A 26,593-nucleotide genomic window follows, 5' to 3' on the forward strand; every position below is an offset into this window, starting at 1 on the left:
TTCTTTATTTGAAGGGCAGAGGTACAGAGTCAGAGAGAGAGAGAGAGAGAGAGAGGTCTTCCATCCGCTGGTTCACTCCCCAAATGGCCGGAGCTGCGCTGATCTGAAGCCAGGAGCCAGGAGCTTCTTCTGGGTCTCCCACGCGGGTGCAGGGCCCAAGGACCTGGGCCATCTTCCACTGCTTTCCCAGGCCACAGCAGAGAGCTGGGTGGGAAGAGGGGCAACTGGGACTGGAACCGGTGCCCCTATGGGATTCTGGCACCGCAGCGCCAGCACACAAGGGCATCTCTGCTGGGCTCCTTCCGTGGAGGACCTGCCCCCTGCCCCCGGTGCCCTCAGCCCGCCCAGCCTCGGCCAGCTCAGGCTCTGATGTTCCCGCTCCGCCCCGTGCGGTGGGCGAACACTGTGACTGCTTCTCTGTGGCCCAGCGTGGGGCCGGTGTCGTGGTGCCCGCGTGACTCCCGGGATGGCATCGGGCCCTGTGGGAGAGGACGTCGCCGGCCCAGCGCTGTCCTCCAGTCACAGCAAGGAGACCCTTTGCCCCCCATCCGGGGGTGGTCTGAGCCCTTGACGGCTCAGTGGCAGCCTCTGAACTTGGCCAGCTGTGCCCCCACCTCGGGCATGGGGCGGGGACAGGGCCCCAGCTTCCTGCAGGGTCACGGTGGGGCTGGGGGCGAGGCTCAGGGGTCGGGACCACAGACGGTCTCCTGGCTGCCCCTGCAGGAGGGGAGTGACTGGCTCTGGGGTGGGGGTGCTGGAGAGACCACCCCCCGCCATGGGACGACTGCCAGTCGCCACCCTGGGGGCGCTGGGCTTCAGGGCTCACAGCCTGTAGGGGCTCGGGGGGGTGGGGGTCAGGCTGACCCGGCTCCGTCCACTGCTGACCGTGCCCTGGCCCAGGGGACGGGCTTCCCCGTGTCCCAGGTGGGGTCCTTAGCCAAAACCTGCACCTCCCGTGCTGCGACCGGTGCCGTGTGCAGGGAGGCAGCGAGCCCCGGGTGCGGGCAGGCCGGCTGGCAGCTGTGCGCCGTGTGGTTCCTGCAGATGTCCCTGTGCCGCCCGTGGTCGGGGGGCCCCCACGGTCACTCCCATCCCGGCCGTGTCTGAGTCTCTCCTGCAGGTTCCGGGAGCCCCCAGGCCAGACGGAGTGCGGGCCCCGCTGGAATGGGTGTCCCCGGTGGGCTCGGAAACCCAGCCCCCTCCCAGCGTCACCTCACGCAGCGAGCCCTGCAGATGCTGACTCGGCACTTTCCGATGGGCCTGCCAGTGCCGGTGCCGGGGCCACCCGCCCCCCCACCCTGGGGGACACCCCCACAGACCCCATCTCGGCCCAGTCCCCCCACTCCCTGGGGAGTCCTGCCCCACCCCGGGCCCAGAGCGGGAGGAAGGGTCTGGCTCCGGACACAGAGGCCCCTGCTCCCCCCACGGGAGCCCTCGCCCTCCTCCCTCTGTCCCGAGCCCCCCAGGGCGGGGTGGGCAGCAGCATGGTCCCCGCTGAGCACCGCGGCGGGAACGAGCCAAGGGCACAGCCCAGCTGGCCGGTGTGGCTGCAGCTCATCCCCGGCAGAGGCTGACCCGGCCGTGCCCTGTGTGGGGAGTGATTTAGGAGCCCAGAGGTTGGATGGGGCTCCTGTCCCGGCTTCGGCCTGGCCCGGCCCAGCCTTGGCTGTTGTGGCCGCCTGGGGCGTGAACCAGCCGGTGGAGGATCTGTCTCCACTCTGCCTTTCAAATCAAGTCAGATCAATCCATCATAGAGACCCCCAAGGACTTGGCAGTGCCTGGCAGGGGAGGGGCGGGGCGCGAGGGCGGGGCGCGGCAGGAGGCCCCCTGCAGAGTTCTCTCCGGGGTTGTTGGGCGCCGGTGTTACGTGGCCCGGCCCCCCCTGTACCTGCCCCCCCACCGCCCCGGCCCTGCGGCTGCTCCAGGAGGGGTCTCACCTCTTAGGAGAGCAGGCGCCGGGCCGAGCGGGGCACCGGGGCTACGGAGGGAGCGGGGCGCAGCCGTGTCCCCTGGACACAGCCTCACCCCCACCTCAGTGGTCCCTTCGGGAACAAGGGGCTTTCCCGAACTTTGCTTTTTTTAAATTTTAGAATGTCTTCAGGAAGCAGAGAGAGAAGAGACAACCATGGAGTTAGAGAGAGAGAGAGGGAGGAGACACACACGCACACACAGAGACACAGGCACACACATACACACACACATACACACATGCACACACACACACATGCATACATGCACACACAGGCACACACAGAGACACAGGTACACACACATGCACACATACACACATGCACACACACGCACACGCAGAGACACACACAGAGACACATACACATGCACACACATGCACACACGCACGCACACATACACACATGCACACACACGCACACACAGAGACACATACACATGCACACACATGCACATACACACATGCACACACAGGCACACACAGAGACACACACAGAGACACAGGCACACACAGACACACACAGGCACACACACGCACACACAGAGACACATACACATGCACACACACACACACGCACACATACACACGCATACATGCACACACACAGACACACACAGAGACACACACAGACACGCACATGCACACACAGACACACATGCACACACACGCACACACAGAGACACATACACATGCACACACATGCACACACACATACACACATGCACACACACACAGAGAGACACACACAGAGACACAGGTACACACACACATGCACACATACACACATGCACACACACAGAGACACACACAGAGACACAGGCACACACAGACACACACAGGCACACATACACATGCATACATGCACACACACAGACACACAGAGACACAGGCACAGGTGCACACACACAGGCACACACACATGCACACGCACATAGGGACACACGCACACAAGGCACACAGGCACACATGCACACTCACGCACACACAGGCACACACATGCACACACGCACACTCATGCACACACATGCACACACGCACACACATGCACACACACACGCACACTCACGCACACACATGCACACACGCACACACACACGCACACTCACACACACACACGCACACTCACGCACACACAGGCACACACGCGCAGAGCTACCACAGCTTGCTCACCCCACAATAGCCGCGTGACTGGGGCTGGGCCAGGCCAGAACTGGGAGCCCGGAGCTCAACCCGCTCTCCCTTGTGGGCAGCCGGGACCCAATTACTTGAGCCATCGCCTGCTGCCTCCTGGGTCCCGACGGGAGCTGGAGCCGGAGCCGGAGCCGTGCGCTGGCCCCAGGCGCTCTGCCACAAGCACAGCGAGCGGCCGCCGTCCCTCCCTCACCCCCTGCGAAGGAGGGAGCGGCGGCAGGAGAGCCGGCGAGGGTGAACTCTGGCTTTGCAGCCGGCTCCACCACCTGGCAGCTGTGTGGCCTTGACAAAGTCTCTGTGCCTCTCTGTGCCTCTGCCCTCCAAAGTGGGGGTGAGGAAGCCCCGCCTCCCAGGCCCGCTGCCGGGAGGGCGCTGTCCAGACTGGGCGGCCCAGGAGCAGCTGCTGGCCACCGTCACTGGGCGTTGGCTTCTCCAGTGGCCTCAGTGCAGGGCTGCCTGTCCCCAGCAAGCTGTGCAGGGTGCAGGGGCAGGTGTGCAGGGTGCAGGTGTGCAGGGTGCAGGGTGCAGGGTGCAGGCAGGTGTGCAGGGTGCAGGTGTGCAGGGTGCAGGTGTGCAGGGGCAGGTGTGCAGGGTGCAGGTGTGCAGGGTTCAGGGTGCAGGTGTGCAGGGGCAGGTGCGCAGGGTACAGGTGTGCAGGGTGCAGGGTGCAGGCAGGTGTGCAGGGTGCAGGTGTGCAGGGTACAGGTGTGCAGGGTGCAGGGTGTAGGGTACAGGTGTGTAGGGTGCAGGGTGCAGGTGTGCAGGGTGCAGGGTGCAGGTGTGCAGGGTGCAGGGTGCAGGCAGCTGTGCAGGGTGCAGGTGTGCAGGCCTCCGGGTGTGCTGATACAGCCCGGCTCGGGGCCTGCATTTCCATGGGGAACACCCGTGGGGTTCCCGTGTCTGGGACATGGGGTCTGGGTCCCCTGGGAGAGGGGCGCCTCTGAGCACAGCTCCGAGCAGGGAGCTCACGGGAGGCCTGGGAGGGCGTGGGGGACGAGGCAGCCCAGGCGAGCACCACCGTCCCGGTGCTCCCTCGGGGACGCGGGTGAGGGAGGAGCCGCGACAGAGGCTGGGCCTGGGAGCAGGGGCGCCCTTCCCACGTGCCCCTACGCCCACCGCCCTGCCCCGACTCCCCGCGTGCCCCCTGCGCCCACCGCCCTGCCCCGACTCCCCGCGTCCCCCCAGCACCCACCGCCCTGCCCCGACTCCCTGCATGCCCCTGCACCCACCGCCCTGCCCAGCACCCACCGCCCTGCCCCGACTCCCCGCGTGCCCCCAGCGCCCACCGCCCTGCCCCGACTCCCCGCGTCCCCCCAGTGCCCACCGCCCTGCCCCGACTCCCCGCGTCCCCCCAGCACCCACTGCCCTGCCCCGACTCCCTGCATGCCCCTGCACCCACCACCCTGCCCAGCGCCCACCGCCCTGCCCCGACTCCCCGCGTCCCCCCAGCGCCCACCGCCCTGCCCCCACTCCCCACGTTCCCCCCAGTGCCCACCGCCCTGCCCCGACTCCCCGCGTGCCCCCAGCACCCACCGCCATGTGCGCGGTGAGCTGCAGACCCCAGTCCGGCCTCCCTGCCGGGCCCTCAGGAGGGAGCCAGGCCTGGTTCCCTGCAGAGAGCTGTGGTCAGCCCCGGTCTCCCGAGGGCTCTGTCAAGTGGGTTTGGGGGCTGGGTGGGGGTTGGGTGGGAGGTTTGAGGAGGGTCCCTGGTCCCGGAGGGTCCCCTGGTGGGGGTGGGGGTGGGGGTCCCTCCACTCCCTCATCACCGGTTGGTTGGAGCACGCCGGAGGTGGGGATTTCTTTGTCTCTCCGGGGGTCCCCAGGCCCTCCCCACCAGCCCTGCCCATTTCCCTAACTCCTGATTTTTCATTAAAACAGCACCGGGCTCCCGAGCTGCCCAAGGTCAAGGGGCTGTGAGGGAGCGGAATGAGGGCCATTACGCCGGCTTCTAATGTCCCTGCGGCCGCGGCTGGCAGCCCGGCTCGATCAAGCACCGGGGACGTTCCAATTTCCGCCTGTCCCACGGCGATCATATCGGGGCCTGAGTGATCTCCAGGCTGGCGGGTAGAGGGGACGCAAGGGCAGCGGGCGGCTCGGTCCCCGCCCGCCCACCTCCACCCTGTCCTCCCGGCCCAGCCGCCCCCGCCCTCAGGGACTGGAGTTGTCGGGGAGGAGACAGGGCCGGCCGGCTACCTCCCACTCCAGTCCCCGCTACAGGGGCCGGGAGGGAGCAGTGCCCTGGCGGGGGTCAGAGGAGCGGCAGCCACCCCCAGGCCCCCTCAGGACCCCAGGTCTCCCCACCCCACCTACAAAAGGCCCTGGACACAGGGAGTCAGCCTCCGGGGGGCCTCAGCAGCCCCAGTGTGGGAGCCGGGGCCGCTGGGCTGGCGCCGAGCTGGTGGCCGAGCCGTGTTCTCCCCCAGACTCTTCAGGGCGGCCTGGATGCCGGCACCCGGGGCTCCAGGTGCAAGGGGCTTTGTTTCCGCGCAGGGCTATGGAGAAACCACCCGGTAGAACTTGGCCAGGCCAACCCGGCGATGGGTGCCAAGGGGCCGCCAGTCCCTACTGCGGGGACACGACTCGGTCGGGAAGAGACTCCGGCACCAGCCAGCCGGGCTGGATCAGGGCGGCCAGTGCGTGGGGAACCGTGGAATGGCCGAAGGGGCCAGGCTCGGGATGGGGGGATGGGGTTGGCTACAGGAGCGGGCGTCCATCAGAGGTGCCAACCGACCGCACACAAAAGCCGCCCCAGCCTCCGACCGCTCGGGACACAGCGTCCAGCAGGGCCTCACGCCCTGTCGCTTCCTTTGTCCCTCGCTGGACCTGGGGCTGCTGCTGCCACAGAGCCCAGGAGAGCTGGGACCCAGGGGCCCCACCCCCAGGTCTGCCTCTGGGGCTTCCCTAGCCTGGGAGACAATGGCCCGGGTGGCCGCCCCCAAGCAGGGGCCGGGAGCGTCTGGGGCTGGAAGGCTGGGACCACGGCCCCTCCCGCACAGCCAGGGTCCCTCAGCAAGGATCCCAGCAGCCCGGAGCGGGAGGGCGCCTTGGCTGTCTCGGCCGCCCCCCATAAGATGCATTGACACACACACTCACTCACCCAGGGGCTGGGGCGGGGCGGTCTCTGCCCCCGAATCCGAACGCTGTGGTCCTCGATCTCCGATGTGTGTTCTCTTGTCCAGTCTGGACTGGCGCTGTCACTGGGTTCCTTCCCCTCAAAGGGCGCAGGCAGCCCCCAGGCTCCCCCCCTGCCCCCCCCAGCCCCGCACAGGGCAGCAGGGGGCCAGGACAACCTGCAGCCGGGAAACAGAGGCCCAGCCTGCAGGAGCGGCCCGCCCAGCCCCACCGGGGAGGTGCTCACCCAGGGGCAGCCCTGCCGGAGACGGGGCCCGCCGGGGCCGCCAGGTGCCCCCGTGGCTCTCAGTGACCAGAAGTGAAGGCAGCAGTGCGACGTCTCACACAGGACAGCAATAATAAAACGCCAAGGGGACGTCCCAGCACCCGGCCCAGCTGCAGGTGCAGGAGTGGCGCCGGGGCCAGGTGTGCCAGGCGGTCACCCCCGAGGGGTTGGTTTCTCTGGGGCGTGACTTTCTCGGGTGCTGAGTTCCAAACCAAACAAGGCAGACGCTGCCTGGAACGCCCAGAGAGCAGTGCACACGCCAGGGGCGGGGCTCACCTGGGGAGGCGCGGGCCAGGCAGTGGTGAGCGCTCCCGGCCCGCGCCTGAGCACCTGCCGGGGCTGGGACGAGGCCAGCAGCCCTGCTGGGCTTCCCGGGTGACCACAGAGGCTCCCGGGCTCCACCAGGGGAAGCTGGGGCCAGGCTGGTGGACAGGGCAGGCTGGGCTGGGGCTGGTGCCAGGCGCCAGAGTTCCATGCTCCAGATAAACGATGCTTTAAAAAAACCAACAGGGGCTGGCGCTGTGGTGCAGCAGGTGAAAGCCCTGGCCTGAAGCTCCGGCATCCCACATGGGCGCCGGTTCTAGTCCCGGCTGTTCCTCTTCCGATCCGGCTCTCTGCTACGTCCTGGGAAAGCAGTAGAAGATGGCCCAGGTCCTCGGGCTCCTGCACCCGCGTGGGAGACCCGGAAGAAGCTCCTGGCTTTGGATCGGCGCAGCTCCTGCCGTTGCAGCCATCTGGGGAATGAACCAGCGGATGGAAAATCTCTCTCTCTGTCTCTACTCTGTCACTCTTTCAAATACATAAAATAAAGCTTTAAAATAATAATAATAAAATATTTTTTAAAAAAGCCAGGGAACTCTTAGTTTGATGCCTTCAAAGATAAAAAAAACCAACACGCAGAACAGAAGCAGCTCAGAGCTCACACGGGGGAGACGGGTGGGGGCTCACGACAGCGGGCACCGCCGGGCTCCCCTCTGAACCGTCTGTCCGCGGCACAGGGAGTCACCGGGGCTCAGAGACCCCAGCCCTTTGACACGGTCAAGCTGTGGCCCTCCCTTTGCTGCCCAGAGTCCCCCCATGGCGTCCAGCTGGGTTCCAGGAGCCACATCCCAGCGGTGGCTCCTGCCTCTGCCTCTGCCTCTGGCGGACCTGGGGAGGGGGCTCTGCCAGCCCGGCTGTCGCCCACCCACTCGGCGTGGTTGGCAGCTTCGGGGCTCCTTCTGGTGGGCGCAGGCTGGGGGTGGGTGGGGGCGGGGAGAGGCCCTGGGGGTAGTCTGGGTGGCGCATCGTCTCTACCCAGGCGGTTTTAACCCTCCCCTGCCCTCCCAGGACGCCCCCCGCCGGGATCGGGAGCTCGGCGTGCCTCCCCGTGCCCTGCCCCGTTTCCCAGGGAGGGCCGTGTTCCACAGCTCCCACCAGCTCCCTCCTGCCCCCAGAGCCCAGGCCCGGCCTCTGACAAGCGGGGCGGCACTGTGTTCTTGGCTGTGCCTGGTGCCAGTGCTCCAGGTGCTCTCTCGCTCTGGGCGCCGGCGCTCACCAACTCCCGTTTGGCAGGCCCAGAAGCCGGGGGCAGAAAAGCAAAAATGTTGGAGGGGGGCAGGGCCGGCTGTCTCCTTGGGGGCAAGCCCTGTCTCCTTTCGGTGCCCTGTCCACTCTGGCTGGGACCGCGCCCCGCCCTCGCCGCGCACCGACTTGCTCTGGTTTGCCGGGTTATTGGCTCATTTTTCATTCTGCATCCGCAGCAACCAGGCTTGGGAGGGAAAAGCCATGCGGTGCCTGAGCCGATGACGGAGGAGGAGGCGGGGGGGGGCGCGGAGGAGCCTCAGTTTCCCCAGCAGCGGAGTGGGGGCGGGAGCCCCACCTTGCAGAGTGGCGGGCGTGTCGCGGCCGCCCCCGACACAGAGCTGCTGGGATCTCCTAGCAAGCGTCGGCTCCTGCACTCCAGGGTCTTCGTGCCTGCCCGCGGGGGAAGCGGACGGGAGCTACGGAGGCCGTGTGGACAGTGACTGCGTGGGTGGGCGGCAGTGATGGGAGGGGCACCGCCCCGGTGGCCGGGGGTGGCTGTCCCCATGGGAAGCCGTCACAGAGCGGCTCAGGTGTGTGGGTCACGGTGCCCGGCCACCTCCACCCTCACCTGTCACTCAACAAGCAGTCCTCGCCTGCTGGGGGGCAGGGGGACGAGGCAGGGATGCGGTGGCTGGGGGCTCTGGGGAGGGGATGGCAGGGAGCGAGGTTTGGACCCCAGCTGGGGATGCTGGGCGCTTGTCCTTGGCTCGAGCCAGAGCCGGGAGCTGGCGTGCGACTCCCATGACCCGGCCAGCAGTGTCCTCACTGGCCGGCTCTCGTCGGGGGCGGGGCATCAGGAAGTCACCCCTCGGGGTGCAGGGGTCTTTGTCTTCCTGGGAACTTGGCTGTGAGCTCAAAACAGCTCTGGGAAGGTCGAAGGTCACACAAACACCCCCCCACACACACACACACACGCAACATGCCCCTTGGAGGAAAGGGGACCAGGAGCAGGCAGGCCGGGAAGGGCTGAGCTCTGGCCACAGGACGGGGACGGAGTGGGGGCGGGGCGGTGGGGGGGCAGGCACAGGCTTTCCCATGATGCTCGGTGCCTCCCGCTTGGCGGGCGTGTTTCTCGCTGGCCAGGTGAGGTCTCCCCACTGCGGTGTCCAGAGCAGACCCTGCGCCCGTGGCCAGCGGGGTCAGTCCAGCGGCACCGAGTGGTTCCCCCCCTTTGTCCTCTGGCACCTGCTGCTGCCCCGCTGCGCCCGGTGCCTCCACGTGGCAGGAGACAAAGGTTCTGTGGCCTCTCCATGTCCTTTCTCCCCCCACCCCGCAGGCAGAAGCCCAGGGGGCCAGGTCGGGGCGGCTGGCAGGGCCCGCTCTCGGGGGTGGGCGGTGCTGAGACTTGGGAGCCCAGATTAACCCCCCAGGGGCCACGTGTGTGGCTGCTGGGCCACGGTGGGCCTTCCTCCGGGCAGTAGCCTCTCGCCGAGCCGAGCTGCCTTAGCTGTGGTAACGAATGCCCTGTGCCGCCCCACCCCCACCCCGCCAGAATCTCCGCTTGAACTCGGCCTTCTCGGCACTGTGCATGCGCCAGCCTGCCTGTCCTCCTGCTGGCCGGGTCGGCTGGGCACTGGCCACGCCAGGCTCCACGCTGCCCCAGGGGGCGCAGGGTGCGTGGGGTCTGGGTCAGAGTCGTGTGCTCCCAGGATGCATTTCCTCCCCGGGTCGGGCCTGATGCTGTGGAGCTGAAACCCACCCGGAGCCACACCTCGTCTACCCCCGGGGCCCACCCGCATCCCCCAGGAGGCAACCCCAGCCTGCGAGGGCTGCTCCTCCCTGCACCCCGCTCTGGCCCCCACCCCCACCCCGCACCCTGTGGCCTTCCCCGGTGCCGTGCTGACCAGGCTCCTGAGGTTCCGTGGGCGGCTGCATCGCCCCGGTCACCCGGTCAGCCGTGGCCGGACCTCGGGGTGCTCCCTGTGCCCGCTCCCCTGCACCTGCGTGCCCCTGGCTTTGCCTGGGCGCTGCTCCTCCCTTCTCGGAGTGGGGAAGCTGGGGCCGCCCACGTCCGGCTTCCTGGGGTCCCAGCAGCCTCTTTCTCTCTGGTTCCACGTCTCGGCAGCCACACACCGACCCCACGCACAACGTAGGTGCTGGTGGGGCCCCCTCTCACAGATGGGGAGACCGGGTTCTCCCGCCGCTTCCACTCAACGCCTGGAACCCGGCCCAGCCCAGGACCCCCAGCCTGAGCCCCGCCTCTGTCAGGAGCCAGGCAAGGAGGGGCCACGCCCTCCCACCGGCTGTGGCTGTGGCTGTGGTGGCTGAGCCCTGCCCTGGTTCTCCGTGGCCCCCGTCCCTGGAGCACGCACACAGTAGGTCCTTCGTAAATTACTAGGTCGTGACGCCTAATGGCCTCCCCTGGGTCCCGGCTGGTCCCACGGCGTGGCTGTGGCCTGGTCAGAGCCGCCTGCCTGGGCTGCCACCACGGGGTTGGGTGAAGCCGGGGTCAGCCAGCTCGCCGAGCCTCGTGTGTTCGAGACGGGAGCGCCACATCTCGCGCCCCCCCCCCCCCCAGCGCGCAGCCGAGGAGATGCTAATGCCCCAATAAACGGGCGAGCAGACAGACCCGAGACGCTCGGCGAGCGATCGCTGGGCGGCCGGAGCTATCGCTCTGACTTCAGCTGGGACCATAAAGTTTTATGAGCTATTAAATTGTCCTAACGCTGCTTTAACAGGGAAACTTGAGTGTCTGCCGTCACCCATTAAGAGAAAGTGGGTTACATCAGGAGAACTTTCACTACCCACACTCCATTGTGTTCGATCAATAAAACTTTTAACTAGCCACGTTGCCACGGGCTGGCCGGTCAGCTGGCCTGGACGCGCCCCGAGCTGGGCCGCGCGGGAGGGCAGCGGTGTCGGACTCGGGAGCACCCCCGAACCCTCCTTCGTGGCTTCCGTGGTAACCAGTGCAGTGTGCGGGAAGGGGGCCCAGAGACCGGCCCCGCCCACCACGGGCACAGCAGGGGGACGCAACCACAGGGACCCCACCCTCCTGGGCGGGGGAGTCTGCAGGCTGGGGGCTGGCAGAGGCCGGGCCAGCATCCCAGGGGGCAGGGCTGCCCCTCCCCGTGTGCCCCATTCCCACTTACAGACGAGACCCCCGGGCTCCCAGGGGCAGCTGACTGCCGTGCCGTGGGCCTGGCCCGCCCCTGGACGCCCAGGCGAGGCGGGCGGCTCAGCCGGCCAGAGGCCGAGCAGGTGCCCTGGAAGACGGGTGCTGAGGTGGGAAGCCCCTTGGGTCATAGGGGACCCTCCAGGGCAATGGACCCAGAATTTGGGGCCTCTCGGCAATGGGGGGCCCTCATCTGAGGTGCCCCCTGCCAGAGCCCCGTGGGGAGGGGGGAACCCTTGCCACGGCTGTCCTACGTGCCAGCATGACTGTGGCTCCAAGAGACCCAGAGAGGCCCAGGCCACAGTGGGTCCAGCCCACCTGGCCTCTGCTGCCCAGTGCTGTTAGCCTGTGCCGGGTCTGCAGTCCCTGGGGCCTCGTGGCCTGGGCCAGGCTGCTCAGAGGAGGGGCTGAGGCAGGGGGTGGGCGGGGCCAAGCTTGCTCAGGCCTGGCACCAGGGAGGAGGGGTGCTAACACCCTCGGTTTTCTTTCCTGTGAAATGGGACGTGCGACGGCCATCCTGGAGTAGTCAGGGCATGACTGGGGCCGGGCCTGGCCCTCGGCAACACGCGGGGATTCCGCAGGGCAGGGAGAGATGCGAGGGAGGCCGGGCGGGGGGAGGCTGCTGGTCGTGCCTTTTGCCGGGTGGGGTGGAGTGAGGAGTGGGCGCTCGCGGGGGCCTGACCCACAACTTCCCGGAAGTTGGAGCTGCATTTTTGGGCATCTGGGGGAGGCCACGGAGCCTTTAGCTGGTGTGTTGGTGGGGGTGGGGGCAGGGGCGGGTTGGGCTTGGCTTTTCCCTAATTCCTGGGGACAAGCGAGGGACATCCGGGGACCGTTCTTGGACGGAGAAGCGGCTGGGCCCCAAGCCAGCTCTGCACGGGAAGCTCCACTCTTCCAGGGACCCTTGACCCTCGGGAGCTGCAGGGGGTCTGGGAGGCGGGGGCTGGAGGCGCCGGGGTTGGGAACGTTGCGCCAGGCCCGTTGGGCAATCCCCCGGGGACGCGCGGTCAGCTGGGGGCCGGTGTCCCTGTCGCACTGCTTGGCTCCGGCAGAGGCGGCTCCTGGCCCTGGGCTCTGAGCCCTCGCAGCGTGCGTGTCTCCTGGCCGGCTCCCCCCAGCCTGCACGTGGGGGTGCGTGCGTGTGTGCAGAGCCGGGCCGGGCGGCAGGCGGCTGTCCGGGAGTGCACGCGGCCAATTAGCGCGGAATGTGGGGCCCGTGACCTCCGCCCCGGGCCTCTGCCAGACCCCTCTCTGCCCCCGCAGACGACGCCCGGAGTCCCACGACCCAGGGATGTTTCCGGGGGCGAGGACGCTCGGCCTCCCCCTCTCGCCCTGGGCCCTGTCCAGACCCCGGGGATCCTGGCCAATCCTGTGCGGCCGGGTGGGTCCCTGTCCCCTGCAGCCTTGGTTCTGGGGAGGGGGACTCTGCGGCCGCCCAGACCACCCGCACGCCCCCTGGCAGGAGGCCCAGGCAGGGGAGCTGAGCCGGGGAAGGGGGGTGAAGCCGCCTCAGCACTTCCGCCCTGGGCAGCCGGGAGCCCGGCAGGGCAGTCGCCCGTGTGCCCTGAACCCCACCGGCATCACCCAGCGGCCCGGGGGTCGCCCCAGGGGGCTGTGTCCCCTCTGTGTCCCTCTTAGCTCTGTCCTTCAGCCGGGCTGACCCCCTGGAGCTCTTCGTCCTGGGCGTGGGGGAGGCCCAGGCGGCCCCAGGGGTGCCAGAGGCCCCCGGATGCCAGCGCTATGGTTGCTGCCTGAGCAAAGGGCCTGGGCCACGTGGTGTCGGAGCCCTGGGCGGCGTGAAGCCGCGTCACCAGTGCCTGCCCGGCCCCCCAAGCCCGCCAAGCCCCCCAAGCCCACCTCGCTCCCCAAACGTGCCTCTCCCTTTGGGTGACACGGACCTATGCCTGCTTCTGGCTCCCGGGGTGCAGCGGGAAGTTGGGAGGGGGTCTCAGGCGATGCAGGGGCAGCCACTGGGGGCGTGGCCTGCATATGTGCCCGCCCATTCCACAGTGCAGGGCCAGAGGCAGCGACAGCGGCCCCTTCCCGGCCTGGTCCCTTAGACCCTGACCCTTGCAAGCCTGAGGTCCGATGTGGTGAGGGGAGCAGACGGGGCCCCCGCCCCCAGCCCCCCGTGGCGGCCCCCGCCTGCCCCGCGTTGGGTCCCCAGGACCACACCTCCCTGCTTCTCCCTCACAGGCCCCGAGCGTCTTCGTCTGGGGAGCTGCGTCCATGTGCAGTGTCCATGCCCACCAGCGCAGCACGGCTGGCGCTCCGGCTCTGGGGAGGGCGGCCCCTTCCCGCTCTGGGGACACTGTGTGGTCCTGGGGGCTCCTGAGGACCTGTGCCCCCCCACCTCGCCTGGGCCCCGAGGAGCTGGAGTGCCCCTCGTCACCCCCTGCCTGTTCCAGCCAGACCCCTCCTCCCTTCCCAGGCCTGGGTGGGGGGAGGCTTGGAGGCGCCCGGCCCGCACCGCACGGCCCTGGCCCTGCTGCTCCGTGTTGGGGCCCTGTTCCCTGGGGAGCCAGGTAGCAGAGTCCTGGTGACCTGGGGACCCAGCCCTTCGAGAGAGGCGCAGACCCTGGGTTCGAGCCGGCCTCTCTCCCGACCACGTGACCTTGAAGCCTCCAGGAGCCTGCGCCTGGCGCCTGGGTGGTGGGGAGGGGGCAGAGCCGGCCAGGCTAGGTCTGCAGCCTCCAGGGTGCCCCCAGTGGGCCGGGGAGCCGGGCCCTGCCCCGGGGGGAGCCCAGGCCGTGGGAGGGAGGCCAGCCAGGCTGGCGCCCTGCTTGGGGCCTCGCTTTCCCGGGAAGACCAGGACTGAGGTGCTGGCAGAGCGGGGCCCGGCTGTACCGAGTGTCCTGCGGGCTTGGGCAGCCAGACCGCGCCCAGCCTGTCCCGCCGGGCGCTTTGGGGAGTGGATCCACGGGGCCCTGTGGTTTCTTGCTGGTTTTGGCACACAGGAGGCCAGAGGTGCGGCCCTGCCGGGGACTCCCCCAGGCAGCCACCAGGAGCCGGAGGGGCGGACGGCCTGGCAGCCCTGGCATTGGCTGGCCCAGCGCTGGCTCCCTGGCCCCCAGCTCCCCAGCGGGCCTCCGGAGGACGCGCCTCAGCCTCGGCTGCCCGGCTCCCAGCAGCGCTGAAGGTGGAGCCCACGCCTGGCCGCGAGCCCGGGGCCCCAGGGGGCGGGGGTGGGGCGCCTGCAGTGGGGGGAGCGGCAGGCTGCGGGCACCAGGCCCCCTCTCTACCACGCTCACTTCCGGCCCAGCCACCAGGGCGGGCAGGGCCAAGCACGGGGGCAGGCAGAGCCAGGCCTTGGCACCTGGGACGCGTGGAGGCCACACCACCCCAGGGCTGGAGTGATGCCTGCTGGGGCTCCCCGCGCCCTCAGTGCCGTCAGCACAGCGTGGATCCGTCCTGGGTGCGCGGGGAGACTGGCCCCATGGCGAACCCTGGCCAGACGCCGCCTCCGACGCCGGGCCCGGGGCCGTGCAGGGAGCCGGGCTCTGCCTCTCCGGGCCCCGGGGTGGGGCGGGCTTGGCAGCCTGGGCCCAGGATGGCGCCAACCCGGGCTTCTCTCAGCTGCGTGCTGGGGCGGGAGCGGCTGCGCCCACACGCGTGAACAGTGTGTTGCGCACACACCCGGCAGCCACGGGCTCCCACGGTGCACACACCAGGGCCTCCGACGTGCCCGTGGATTTGTGCGCGAGTCCTGTCTGCACGCCCGGCCACACACACACACACGCGTGAGCACACACACAGCCGCATGCGCACACACGCACACACGCACACACGCCAACACACGCCAACACAGATCCACCTGGAGCGGGGCCCGGCAGCCCCCCCGCCCCGTCTCCCGGCACAGCTGGGCGCCCCCTTTTGCAATCCTTGCATTGATTCCCCAGCCCTTTGTATCGGCAGAAGCTTTCAAAACACTCTGGGCTTGTTTACCACGCGGCGCGGGAACATTTTGTCTCCTCTCCAACTCGGCCTTCCAGAAGGATCCGGAACGTGCCCGTCCGTCTGCGCTCTGGGCCAACCCAGGGCTGCGCCAGCCAGCGGCAGCCCCGGCTTCTTAAAGGGCCAGCTGGGCTCACCCCAGCCAGGGCCCCGACCCCGACGCCGGGTCCCTGTGAGGGGCCAGCACGGAGGGCCTCGGCCGGGGCGTGGCGAGGGCCGGCCCTGCGCTGTAATGGGCGGCTGGCAGCCGAGGCCTGGGGACACAGCCCCCCAGGCTGCCTGCCACGACGCAGATACTAGCTGCTTTCCCTGTTGGCAGGGGCCAGGTGGCCGCTCTGTCCCCAGGGCCAGCCCACAGCCTGTCCTGCAGCGGGGCCGGGCCTGGCCACTGGGCCCCACGTGCTGGGTCCCAGCGTCCCCGGAGCAGCGCGGCTGGGCTCAGCGGCGTGGCTGCCCTGAGACCCAGGTCCCCTGGGCCCTTCCCCCTGGCTGCTGGGGGCCTGGCGCGTGGCCTCTGCCCTGATCCCTCACTGGTCCCTCCCTGGGGCCTTCTCCCTCCCACCGTGATATATAGTGCCCCCCATTAGCTGGGCACCCCTGCTACCTCTGGAGCTCGTGGCCTGTGGGGGCAGCTCTGTGGACTGAGTCTGAGCCGACGAGGGGTGGACCCACCTCCACCTTCTGTGACCTGAGGAGGTTCCCGGGGGTGTGACCGTCCAAGAAGAGCGAAGCCACGGCAAGGCAGGGCTGGGGGGCCGTGTGGTTGTCCTCGAGCCTCCCGACAGCCAGGGTGAAAAGGGAAATGCGCCTGCGGAGGGCGCTCCCTGTCACCCGTGGTCTGGGGGAGCCGTGGCCCTGGTTCCTCCGTGGACTCTCTCACTTCAGGCAGCTGTGAGTGAGGCCTGTTTGCACCTTGGCAGAGGGGTATCCCCGGGGGCACCAAGGCTTAGCTCGAGGAGTGAGGGGCGGACACGGCTGAGGGGGGTGGTAACTCGGGGCCCCCGAAGCCGCAGAACCGGGGTGAGGGGAGGCCCTGCTGGGGCCCGGCCCCAGGACCCCTGGGAGCCTGGACAGATACCTGCTGGCTGCGGGGTATGTGCCGCCCCCAGGCCTCTGTGTCCTCACCCCTGACCCACGCTGGCCTGTCCAGGGCCCCCTTCAGCCCAAAGGGTGGACGTCGCGGCCCGGCTGCAGTGGCCCAGGCGCCGGCCGAGGCTGAGGGCACCCTGGAGGCGGGGGGAGGGGCTGGGACTTGTGCAGGGGCTCTGGGCCATTGCCAACGCCACAGCAGGGCCCCGCGTGGGGCTCATGCCCGTCTGCCCCTGAGGGTGTGGGGCCGGCGGAAAGGAGGGCGTGAGGGGCCCCGGGGAGCGAGCGCAGGGCCCCCGGGGGCACGCGGCCTGCACATGGGCGGCTCCCAGCGCGGTTCAGCGTCCCCCCTCGACACAGGTGGCCCCGGCCCCTGGAGCCCGTGCCTGGCCTTGACCCGCAGAGCAGGCAAATGGACGGCTTCAGAGCCTGGAGATGGGGGGGGGAGCCCTCCCGGAGCCTGGAGATGGTGGGGGGAGCCCTCCCGCCCCCACCCCCTGTGTCTCCCACGGCAACGGTGGCACCGCCCAGGGCCTGTCGGCTTTGCTGCAAGGGCTCAGCCCCTCTGCCGAGGTCGGGAGCCTCGGGGCCGCTGGGACCCTGCGGGCTGCACGCCCTCCGTGGCAGCCCCGCCCTGGACGTGTGGTCAGCTCCCCGTGGCCACTGCCCGTGGCTTCTCCTCCTCCAGCCCCTCCCCACACAGCAACCAGGATGCTGCTTCTAGAATGCAGCGCTGAGTGCCCTCTGGGGACCACCTAACACGGACCTCCCCCCTCAGCCCTCCCCCTGCCCGGGCCTGGCCTCCCTGCTCGCCCCCTGCACCCCTGTCCCTGGCACATCCCCAACACAGCCCAGGTGTCACCACCCCCTCGAAGCCCCCCAGGGCCGCTCTGGGCAGAGAGGCGGCCCGTGTCCTGCGAGCTGCAGGCTCCCGGGGCCTGTGCCCAGCCCGGGTGCCCCGGCCAGGTGGGGCTGTGTCTGGAGGCCCTGGCGCGCGAGCCGGCTGCGGCCGGGGTGAACGCCCGTCTTCCCGGCGTCAGGCCGTCCCCACCGCGGCCTCAATGGCCTTCTCAGAGGCCTGGCTCCTGTTTACTTCTGTTCCCATGGCAACGCCTGGCAGCTGGGCTCCCTGCTCCTCTCTCCCGCCCCCTTCCCACTGCCTGGGCCTGGCTGGGGTTCGGGGCTGCCCGGGCGCCCTGGGGCCGGACCTGCGGCTGCAGAGGGCACCAGGCCGGGCTCAGGGCTCCCTCCCGTCCTTGGCCGCACGGCATCGGGGTCTGCGGCCCTGTGCTCCCCCGGATCCTTTTCTTCCTCCTCCCCCTCCCCCCACCCCGTCTCTCCCCTGCCCAGAGCCCTCCACCCCCCGCCCCTGCAGCCTGGACACGGGGCAGCGAGCCTGGCCCTGGCCGTGGACGCGATGTGTTTCCCAGCCGGCCCTGGCGCTGCCTGCCAGGTGGGGGCGGCGCTGTGAGGCCACTGGGAGGGAGGCGCGAGGGGCTTCCCAGGCTCGGGGCAGCAGAGGCGGCCTGGACTCTGGCTCCCCAGTCCCCGAGCCCCGTGACGGAGGAGAGCAGTCTGCCGCAGGTGCTACCGCAGGCCACGGTCAGCGGGGGGGGCAGGACCTTGACCCCAGGCCCTGCCAGGGCTGCTGCCCATTGCACAGATGGGTAAACCGAAGTCAGGAAGGGGTGGGCAGGGCCAGAAGCCAGCGCCCGGGGTGGGGGTGGGGAGACTCAGGAGAGAGCTGGGGCTGCAGCCCCCGACGCTGGCTCCTGGAAGGCTGACTTATCCGCCCGGGCTCTGTCCCCGAAGCCGCTGCGTCCCCAGAACATGCTCAGGCCCGCGGAGTCCCCGGGAGCCCCGACAGGAAGTGGTGCGGCTCTGGCGTGGGCGCAGGTGCGGGCGCGGGCGCGGGCGCGGGCGTGGGTGCTCCCCGGGATTCTCAGGCTCCCGCCCGCCCCTGGTTAGTCACAGGGCTCCTGGGGCCCCACCTCCCTCTGCCCAGCGCCCCTCGCTGTGTCTGTCCTGGGGTGGCTGCGCGGGGCCCGCCCCTCCGGTGGGGTCCGGGAGGCCCAGCAGAAGGCACAGGGAGCTGCGAGATCCAAATGGGGAAACCAAGGCCCCGGGTGTGCACGTGGGCTCGGCGTTGTCTCCCCGAAAAAGTCCAGTCCAGGAAATGATGCTCCGAGGGGGCGGGGCCTAGGCGGGGCCTTTCACTGGGCTCTGCGGGACCCTGCTGAGGGGAGTTCTGGGGAGGGGGAGCTGCAGCCTCCCCCACTCGGGCCCGCGGGCACCACCGAGACCCTGCGGGCCACCAGTGCCGTGTCCAGCACCCTGCGCAGGGCCAGCAGCAGCAGTGGCCTGAGGGTGGCCCAGTAGGGGGCAGTGAGGGGGCAGGGCGTGTCTGGGGGCCTCCCAGGCAAGGTCTGTGCCACTGAGGGGGGCACCCAGGGAGGAGGACCCTGGGCTCAGCGAGGGCGTGGGCTGCAGGCCGTGGAGAAGCTCTGGCCACCAGCTCCGCTCTCCCCGCTGGGGCTGTCCGGGAGCGTGGGGTGGGACCTGGAGTGTGGATGGACAACCTTGCTCGGGGCTCGAGCACCCCCAGCCCCAGGGGCCCCTCCCCCCCGGGGGGGCCTGGTCTGGGCCATTCAGTGCTTCCAGGGCCACGACTCAGGGCCTCTGTGAGCTGGGCTCGGGCTCAGGGCCATGGCCGAGGACGCAGCAGGTCAAGGTGAGGTGCCTGAGTGACCAGCACCTAGCTCTGGCCGACAATCCTGGAGGACTTCCTGGCGGCGTTACCTCCTAGCCTCAGTTTCCCCCTCTGGGGTAATGGGCTGACTGTTCCCGAGGGTGGGGAAGCCAGGAGAACGGGGCACGGTCTGTGCACCGTCCCGGCCCCTGGGATGCACAGCGGGCTCGCGGTAGCGGGAACGAGAGAGCTGAGGATGTGAGACATTGGACGGGCCAACAGCTGGAACCCCGGGCGGCGGCAGGACTGGGATGCAGGGTGGGCCACAGAAGCCACGGGCGTTGGGTCCTAGCCCCGTCCTGCAGGCACCGCACGACCCTCACCCCGTGCCGCCCGGAATGGGCCAGAGGAGCCGACGCGTGGGCGTGCGCACGCTGGGTGTGTCGGGGGCATCTCCGGGCAAGCTCAGGGTCTGAGCGGCACACACGTCCTCCCTGCCGTGGGGCCCGGCTTGGCCCTGCCCGTGGGTGCTCCCGGCCCCGCCCGTGGGTGCTCCCGGCCCCGGCTGCCAGCGTGGGTGTCGGCACCGTCACAGCGTCCTGGGAGCCGGTCCTCTGTTTTCTCTCTGGACCCGGGTGGGGACGCACAGGCGTCTTTCGTCGGCTCCGGGAGGACCCGGCGGGATCCACGGTGCAACCTGGGGCAAACCCCTGACCTGCGCGGAGCCGCGGGTGTGCATCTGCCGGGGCACGGGGAGCACCCGGGACACAGGTCTCACAGGGCTCGGGAGGCAGGGTGCAAAGGGGCTTTATTATTAAGTTTAACATTTATTCATTTGACAGAGTCACAGGGAGAGGGGGAGAGAGAGACAGAGGTCCTCCACCCACTGGTCCACTCCCCTCATGGCTGCGGCAGCCAGGGCTGTGCTGATCTGAAGTCAGGAGCCAGGAGCTTCTTCCAGGTCTCCCACGTGGGTGCAGGGACCCAAGGACCTGGGCCATCGTCCTCTGCTTTCCCAGGCCACAGCAGGGAGCTGGATCGGAAGTGGAGCAGCCGGGACTCGAACCAGAGCCCACCTGGGATGCCGGCACTGCAGCCAGTGGCTTTACCCGCTATGCCATGGCGCCGGCCCCATCTTAATTTCTATAAAATGCTAATAAGTGAAGGATCTCCAAACGCTGAGAGAACGCTGAGCTAACGGGCTCACGGGGGATACATGGAGGTGCAGGCGACACCGCACAGACGATAGGAAGAAAGCATGGCACACGGCAGGTGCAGCCCAGGCGCGCACGGGGATGGGGGAGGGGCAGACCAAACGTGGCCGCCGAGCACGGACTGGGACCGTCCGCTGCGCCCAGGTCAGCAGCTGGAGCACGAAGCCGGGAGACAGCGTGGGCACGGAGACGGCCGAGGACTCACCCAGCTCCACGGCCTGCAGACCCACGGAGCAGAAATCGGCTGAAATGCGGGGGAAGACAGATCGGGGACGCCACTGCGCTGTCCCAGAGCCACAGGGAGGTCCCTGCAGATGGGGGGGCCCTGATGTGCTCAACACACCGGACCCAGGTGAAAACAGGGCACCCAGGACCCAGCAACAGGCGCTCGGGATCCTCCGCGCACGCGGAACTGCCCAAAGCTGGCCCTGGGCGGGGAGCGAGCGTCTCGGGCTGGACTCGCTCAGCCTGGATCCTCACTGCTGGAAACTCGCACGCGGTGACGGGAAATACCCAGCGCCCACAGGCAGGCGGCGCACTTCTTGGGTGATCGGAGGAGAAATAGGAACTGAAAGGATTTCAGAATCTGTCGGCGTGGACTTCCGGCTCCCGGCTCGGACTGGCCCAGCCCAACCGTCGCGGCCATCTGGGGAGTGAACCAGCGGATGGAAGACCTCTCCGTCTCCCCTGTAACCCTGCCTTTCAAATAAATAATGAGTAATTTAAACAGACCCCGGAAGCCGCACCCTTGTCCGGCTGCCTTGGTGGCCGTGCCGCCCCTCGCCTGAGCTCTGGCCCCGGGTTCACCGCGGCCTCTGCCCAGTGAGGGGACGCCGAGGGCTACCCCAGCCCAGGGCTTCCCGCGAGGCCGAGAGCCTTCCTGCTGCTACTGCTCCCTCGCCTTGCAGGAGCGCCAAGTCAGCTCCCCGGGAGACCAGCGGGAGGCGGCTGGTGCCGGAGGTGGTCCTGGGAGCAATTCCTGCAGTGGATGTCGAAGCTGGGCAGCCAGCGACAGGTGAGGCGGTGACAGCCTGGCGTGCGACAGGGACCGTTCAGACCGCTCTGTCAGGGTCAGGGGCTGGCGCAGGAGGTTATGCCTCAGGCTAAGCCTCCACCTGCAGGCCTCCACCTGCAGGTGCCGGTTCGAGCCCCGGCTGCTCCTCTGCTGACCAGCTCTCTGCTGTGGCCTGGGAAAGCAGAGGACGATGGCCCAGGTCCTTGGGCCCCTGCACCCATGTGGGAGACCTGGAAGAAGCTCCTGGCTCCTGGCTTCCGATCGGTGCAGCTCCGGCTGTTGTGGCCATCTGGGGAGTGAACCAGCGGATGGAAGATCTCTGTTTCTCACTCTGTCACTCAAATAAATAAATAAAATATTAATAAAAAGCCTGTGCCTTTATTTCAGGGTCTGTCTGTTCCGTCGGTGTTGGGACGTTGGTGGGGAGACTGTCCTGGCTGGGGCCGGGCCTCCAGGTGCATGGGCCTTGGGGAAGCAGCGCGGGTGAGGGCTGGGAGTTGGACGGCCGTTGCTGCTGTCATGGGGTGAATTAGCAGAAACAGTGGAGGATTCTGAACTCTGCTTCTTCACAAACCAATGGGGAAAATGGACAAAAAGCCGTGTGTGTTCACTTTCCTTGGAGCTCAGATTTGGGCTGGTTCTTCCCAGATTTGATGAAAAATCTGAATTTCAACCTCCATGAAATTCCACAAATGCAAAGCAGGGCAAACTCCAAGAGAGCCACACCCAGACGTGTTGTGCTGAACCATCCAGTGCTGAAGACATGAGCTTCCGGGAAAGAGGGAACCACCCGCAGGTGCGTGAGGGTGGGCGTTGGGCAGTGGTCAAGCCGCCTCCTGAGTGCTGGGTCAGCCTGGGCCTGGCTCCAGCTTCCTGCTGGTGCTGCCCTCCTGGGAGGCAGCAGTGATGGCTGGGGAAGCTTGGTGCCTGCTCCCCACCTGGGGGCGCAGGTTTAGTTCCCACCTCCCGTTAGGGGCATTTGGGGACTGAACCACTGGATGGGAGGTCTCTCTGTCTCCCCCTTCAAATAAAGTTTAAAAGGCTGCAGACAGAGAGTCTTAAAAGCAGCAGGAGAGAAGCAACACATCAGGTGTCCTCTGAGTGCATCGGTAACCATGGGAACCAGACAGCAGCAGGGTAGCAAATGTGGTAACCATGGGGACCAGACAGCAACAGGGTAGCAAATGTGGTAACCATGGGGACCAGACAGCAACAGGGTAGCAAATGTGGTAACCATGGGGACCAGACAGCAACAGGGTAGCAAATGTGGTAACCATGGGAACCGGATGGCAACAGGGTAGCAAATGTGGTAACCATGGGAACCGGATGGCAACAGGGTAGCAAACAAGCATTCAAAGCCGGGAAAGAAAAACCAAGACTTTTATACCCAGCAAAAATGTCCCTCCAAACTGAAGACTTCAAGGCGGCCACACGATGTGAGACCCCTCATGGCCACCAGACCTGCCCGAGCACCCGTGGCCTGGCTCTGGTGATGCCCGCAGCGGGGAGGGCGGCTGTGCGGTGCCGCTGACAGCACAGGTGCGCGCTTCCTTTGCACTCACTTTCTCAGCGTCTGTTTGAAGGGCAACTGTGAACCCAGCTGACGGACACACAGGGTTCAGAGCTGTGGCTCGGATGACAGTGGCACCAGCGTGGGGAGTTTGGAGACAACAGGATTGATTTATCTTATTTGAAAATCAGAGTTAGGGAGAGAGAGAGAGAGAGAGAGAGAGAGAATATCTTCCTTCCCTCCGATGGTTCACTCTCCAGATGGGGCTGGGCCAGGCTGAAGCCAGGAGCCAGGAGCTCCATCTGGGTCTCCCACATGGGTGCAGGGGCCCAGGCACTTGGGCGTCTTCCGATGCTTTCCCAGGTGCATCAGCAGGGAGCCGGATCAGAAGTGGAGCAGCCGGGACTTGAACTGGTGCTCTGATAGGGGACGCTGGGTTGCAGGTGTGGCTTAACCACTGCACCACAAGGCCAGCCCCAGGCCTCACTTGAGAGCCATGGACGCAGATAGGTTGAAAATAAAAGAATAGAAAAAGATATTCCAGGGTCTGGCGCTATGGGGTAGTGGATAAAGCCTTGGCCTGCGGTGCTGGCATCCCATATGGACACTGGGTCAAGTCCCAGCTGCTCCACTTCCAATCCAGCTCTCTGCTGTGGCCTGGGAAGGCAGTAGAAGATGGTCCAAGCCCTTGGGCCCCTCTACCCATGTGGGAGAACTGAAAGAAGCTCCTGGCTTCAAATGGGCACAGCTCCAGCCATTGCAGCCATCTTGGGAGTGAACCAGTGGATGGGAGACCTCTCTCTCTCTCGCTCTCTCTCTGCCTCTCCTTCTCTCTCTGTGTAACTCTGACTTTCAAATAAATAAATTTTTTAAAAAAAAATAGAAAAAAGAAATTCTAGGCAACCACTGCTCAAAGGGGTAGGGAGGTTGGGGGAGGGGGCGGCCACTCCAACATCAAACAAAGTAGATTTCACACAAAAATCCCTCCAGGGGCCAGAGAAGGAGAAAGCGTGGTGACAGAAGACGGCAGTGACGGACAGGATGATCAGGACAAAGGAAGCCAGGAGACGGGAAACGCGAGCAGACCCGGCGCTCACCCTGGGGCTCCGGCTGGGAGTCGGCTCTTAAGGCTGACATCGCCACCAGCAGGGAACATCGGCACCCGTGGCTTCCTCCGCGTTGCCTGGGAGATGGGCGGTTGCCAAGGACCCACAAGCTGGCTCCATGAAGCCGTGCGGGTCGGGGCGGGGCAGGGCAGGGCGGGGCAGAGCCCACCCCAGCCCCCGGGCCTCCGTCTTGGGTGGAGCTGTCCTGAGACCGTGTCCCCACCGTGGGCACGGGAGCCCTGAGCTCGGCAGCTTGTGCCGGTGGGGGGGGGCCAGGAGGGCTTGGGACGCTGCCCTGGGGCCTGCGTGCTCCTGGGGTTGGGGTGAGCCTGTGGGTGTGCAGGCCCTGCCGCTGGGAGCCTGGGGGGTGGGCGTCATACAGGGAACGGCCACGCCGCTCCCACCAGACACGCAGAGCTGGGAGCCTGGGCCCCGGGCTGCTCTCGGTCAGTGTCTACAGGGACGGGGCCCAGATGAGGACGGGTGCCGACGTCGTATACCACGCCCGGGCTCCCTCTCACCCTGGCTCCCTGTGGGGAGCAATCAGTAACCCCACGACAGGTGCATACGAGGGTCTGGAAGGGGCACCGCCAAGGCAGGGTGTTCATGGGGCAAAGGAGCGACGGACGGGCTGGGGAGTGGGCCAGAGGAGTCCGAACCCTCCAGGGCCGGTGCCGCGGCGGCGTGGGCTGCACCTCCACCTGTGGACCGGCATCCCCCGTGGGCGGCTGTTCGAGCCCCAGCTGCTCCTCTTCCAGTCCAGCTCTCTGCTGTGGCCCGGGAAAGCAGTGCAGGGTGGCCCAGGTCCTTGGGCCCCTGCACCCGTGTGGGAGACCCAGAGGACGCTCCTGCTCCTGGCTTCGGATCGGCACAGCTCTGGCCGTTGCAGCCATCTGGGGAGTGAACCAGCGGATGGAGGACCTCTCTCTCTCTCTCTCTCTGTAGCTCTGACTTTCAACTAAATAAATGAAATCTTAAACAAAACCAGAGAATCCTGCAGAGCAGAGGGCCTGGTGCTTGTTGCTGCCCAGAGCCGATGTGTCTGAGCTCCCTAGCAGCCAGGGCAAGGAGGGCAAGCGCAGTGGGTTTTTGCCCACAGGGAAAGTGTCCGAGACCCTGGAGAGGGCGAATTTTCCAGAACTCAGTGGAAGCCTCTGTGTAGAAGAGGAAGCCTCTGTGTCCCTGGGGAGGAAGGGACAGAGCCGAGGCCCTTAGGGGTGGCGTTAGCCATGGAGACCCCCAAGAGCCATGAGGAGTGTGTGTTCCCGCTCGGGGGGGGGGGCAGGGCCCGGCCACCATGCTCACCAGGGGGCGCTCAGACCGGCCCAGCGGCCGGAGGAGCACCAGTGGGCGAGACCATGGAACCGAAGACGCCGGCTGCTTCCTTGTCCCTGGTGAGGGGACTGGGGACAAACCACAGCCCCGTGGGGCGCTCCTGGGCGGGGCTGGGCCTCCAGGTGGGGATGGCTGTGTCCAGTGCGTGGGCAGCAGGTGTCGGGGGCGGGGCGCCCCTGGCCACACACTCGCACCGCGCAGGCTCCCCGGGGCCTCGCTCTGCTGCTGACCAGCGGATCCTGGCTGGACGTGCCCGCTGGGCCTGGCTGTGTCCCCTCCCCACCCCCGCCCTGGCAGTGGGTGAGCTCCGCCCCCAGGTCCCCAGTTCTCTGCCCTGGGGGTCCCTCCTGGCCCTGGTTCTGACGGGGCAGGTGATTCCGCCCCCTGCGCTGGGTGGGGTCCCGGGGTTCCCACCTGTGTGCCAGGGGCTGGGACCGCAGTCCTGACACCCACAGCCTTGGGGGCTCCCCTGGGCCCTGGCTGCTGACGCCCCGACTCCTGGGCCCCTACATTTGCCTCTGCCCCCACCCCCCGCTGCCCCTGGCTGGCCGCCCGCTGAGCCGTTTGCCCGTCTGTCCGCCTGCCCTGGCCGACGTGGGCAAACAGACCGAGGCCAGGCCGGGGGTGGGGGCCAGGAGATGAAGGCGGCTGATGGGCCAGCAGGTGCGGGCTCCCCCCAGCGCCTCCCCCCCTGTTTACTGTAGGGACTTTGATCTGCTCTCCCCAGGGGCAGAGGCCAGACCACCAGGGTGCCGCGGGCAGCCCTGGGCCTCGGCTCCGGGAAGCCCGTGGGTGGACGCAGAGAGAAGCGCCCGAGCGGACCTGGCAGTGGGCGCCTCACTGGCACCTGGGGTGCCCGCTGCCCGCCTCCCGCCTGCCCGGGCCTCGTGACTCACTGCAGAGGTCCAGGGGTCGCGGCCTCCGCCCTGACCGATGGACACGCCTGGCTCAGGGGCAGGGCTGCCGCGGGGAGAGTGGGGTTTTGATTTGCACCGTCCTGCTCTGGCATCCAAGCTCTTTAGAAAGATGGGGGGTAGCAAGAGGCGCTGCCTGGTGGGGGTGGGGCAGGGCTGGGCACAGCCCTGGGGGCGTCCTGCACCTGCAGGCTCACCCCCACCCCTGCTGTGCCCGAGGGTCGCAGACCGGACACCGGAGGGAGGTGCCGGCTCCCACCAAACACAGACAAATGCCAGGACCCGGGCGCCCGCCCCCTGCTTCCCTCCTGGCCTCTGCCCCTGGGGACAGGACTGACCCCCACGCTGGTCATGCAGTCCCCTCCCCCCGGCAGAGCAGGGAGCTGGGGCCAGGGGCCAGGCTCGGGCTGGAGGCGGGGTCCCTGACCCCTCCCTGAGGGACAGTTCAGGAGGCGGTGGGGTGCGGCACCCCAGGCCCCACGTCTGTGCAGCGAGGCTACCAGAGGCCCGGCCCGGCCCCCACCTGGAC

General features: G+C 67.8%; 1 protein-coding gene across 1 annotated transcript in view; it reads right to left on the reverse strand.

Annotated features, from left to right (window-relative positions):
- Positions 1-26,593, reverse strand: part of LOC149128925 (uncharacterized) — a 64,808-nt gene that overhangs the window by 12 nt on the left and 38,203 nt on the right. Inside the window, exons 4-8 of the mRNA XM_089306787.1 lie at positions 20,307-20,428; positions 19,354-19,442; positions 18,560-18,642; positions 9,932-9,992; positions 1-1,085 (exon numbers count right to left, since the gene is read on the reverse strand). The exon at positions 1-1,085 is cut by the window's left edge and continues 12 nt beyond it. Of these exons, the coding sequence (XP_089162913.1) occupies positions 5-1,085; positions 9,932-9,992; positions 18,560-18,642; positions 19,354-19,442; positions 20,307-20,428 (1,436 nt within the window). The 3' untranslated portion in view covers positions 1-4. The remainder of the gene's footprint in view (positions 1,086-9,931; positions 9,993-18,559; positions 18,643-19,353; positions 19,443-20,306; positions 20,429-26,593) is intronic.

The sequence above is a fragment of the Oryctolagus cuniculus genome, chromosome 1, assembly GCF_051225735.1.
Source record: "Oryctolagus cuniculus isolate XC-2025 breed Fujian yellow rabbit chromosome 1, ASM5122573v1, whole genome shotgun sequence".
Lineage (NCBI taxonomy): Eukaryota > Metazoa > Chordata > Mammalia > Lagomorpha > Leporidae > Oryctolagus > Oryctolagus cuniculus.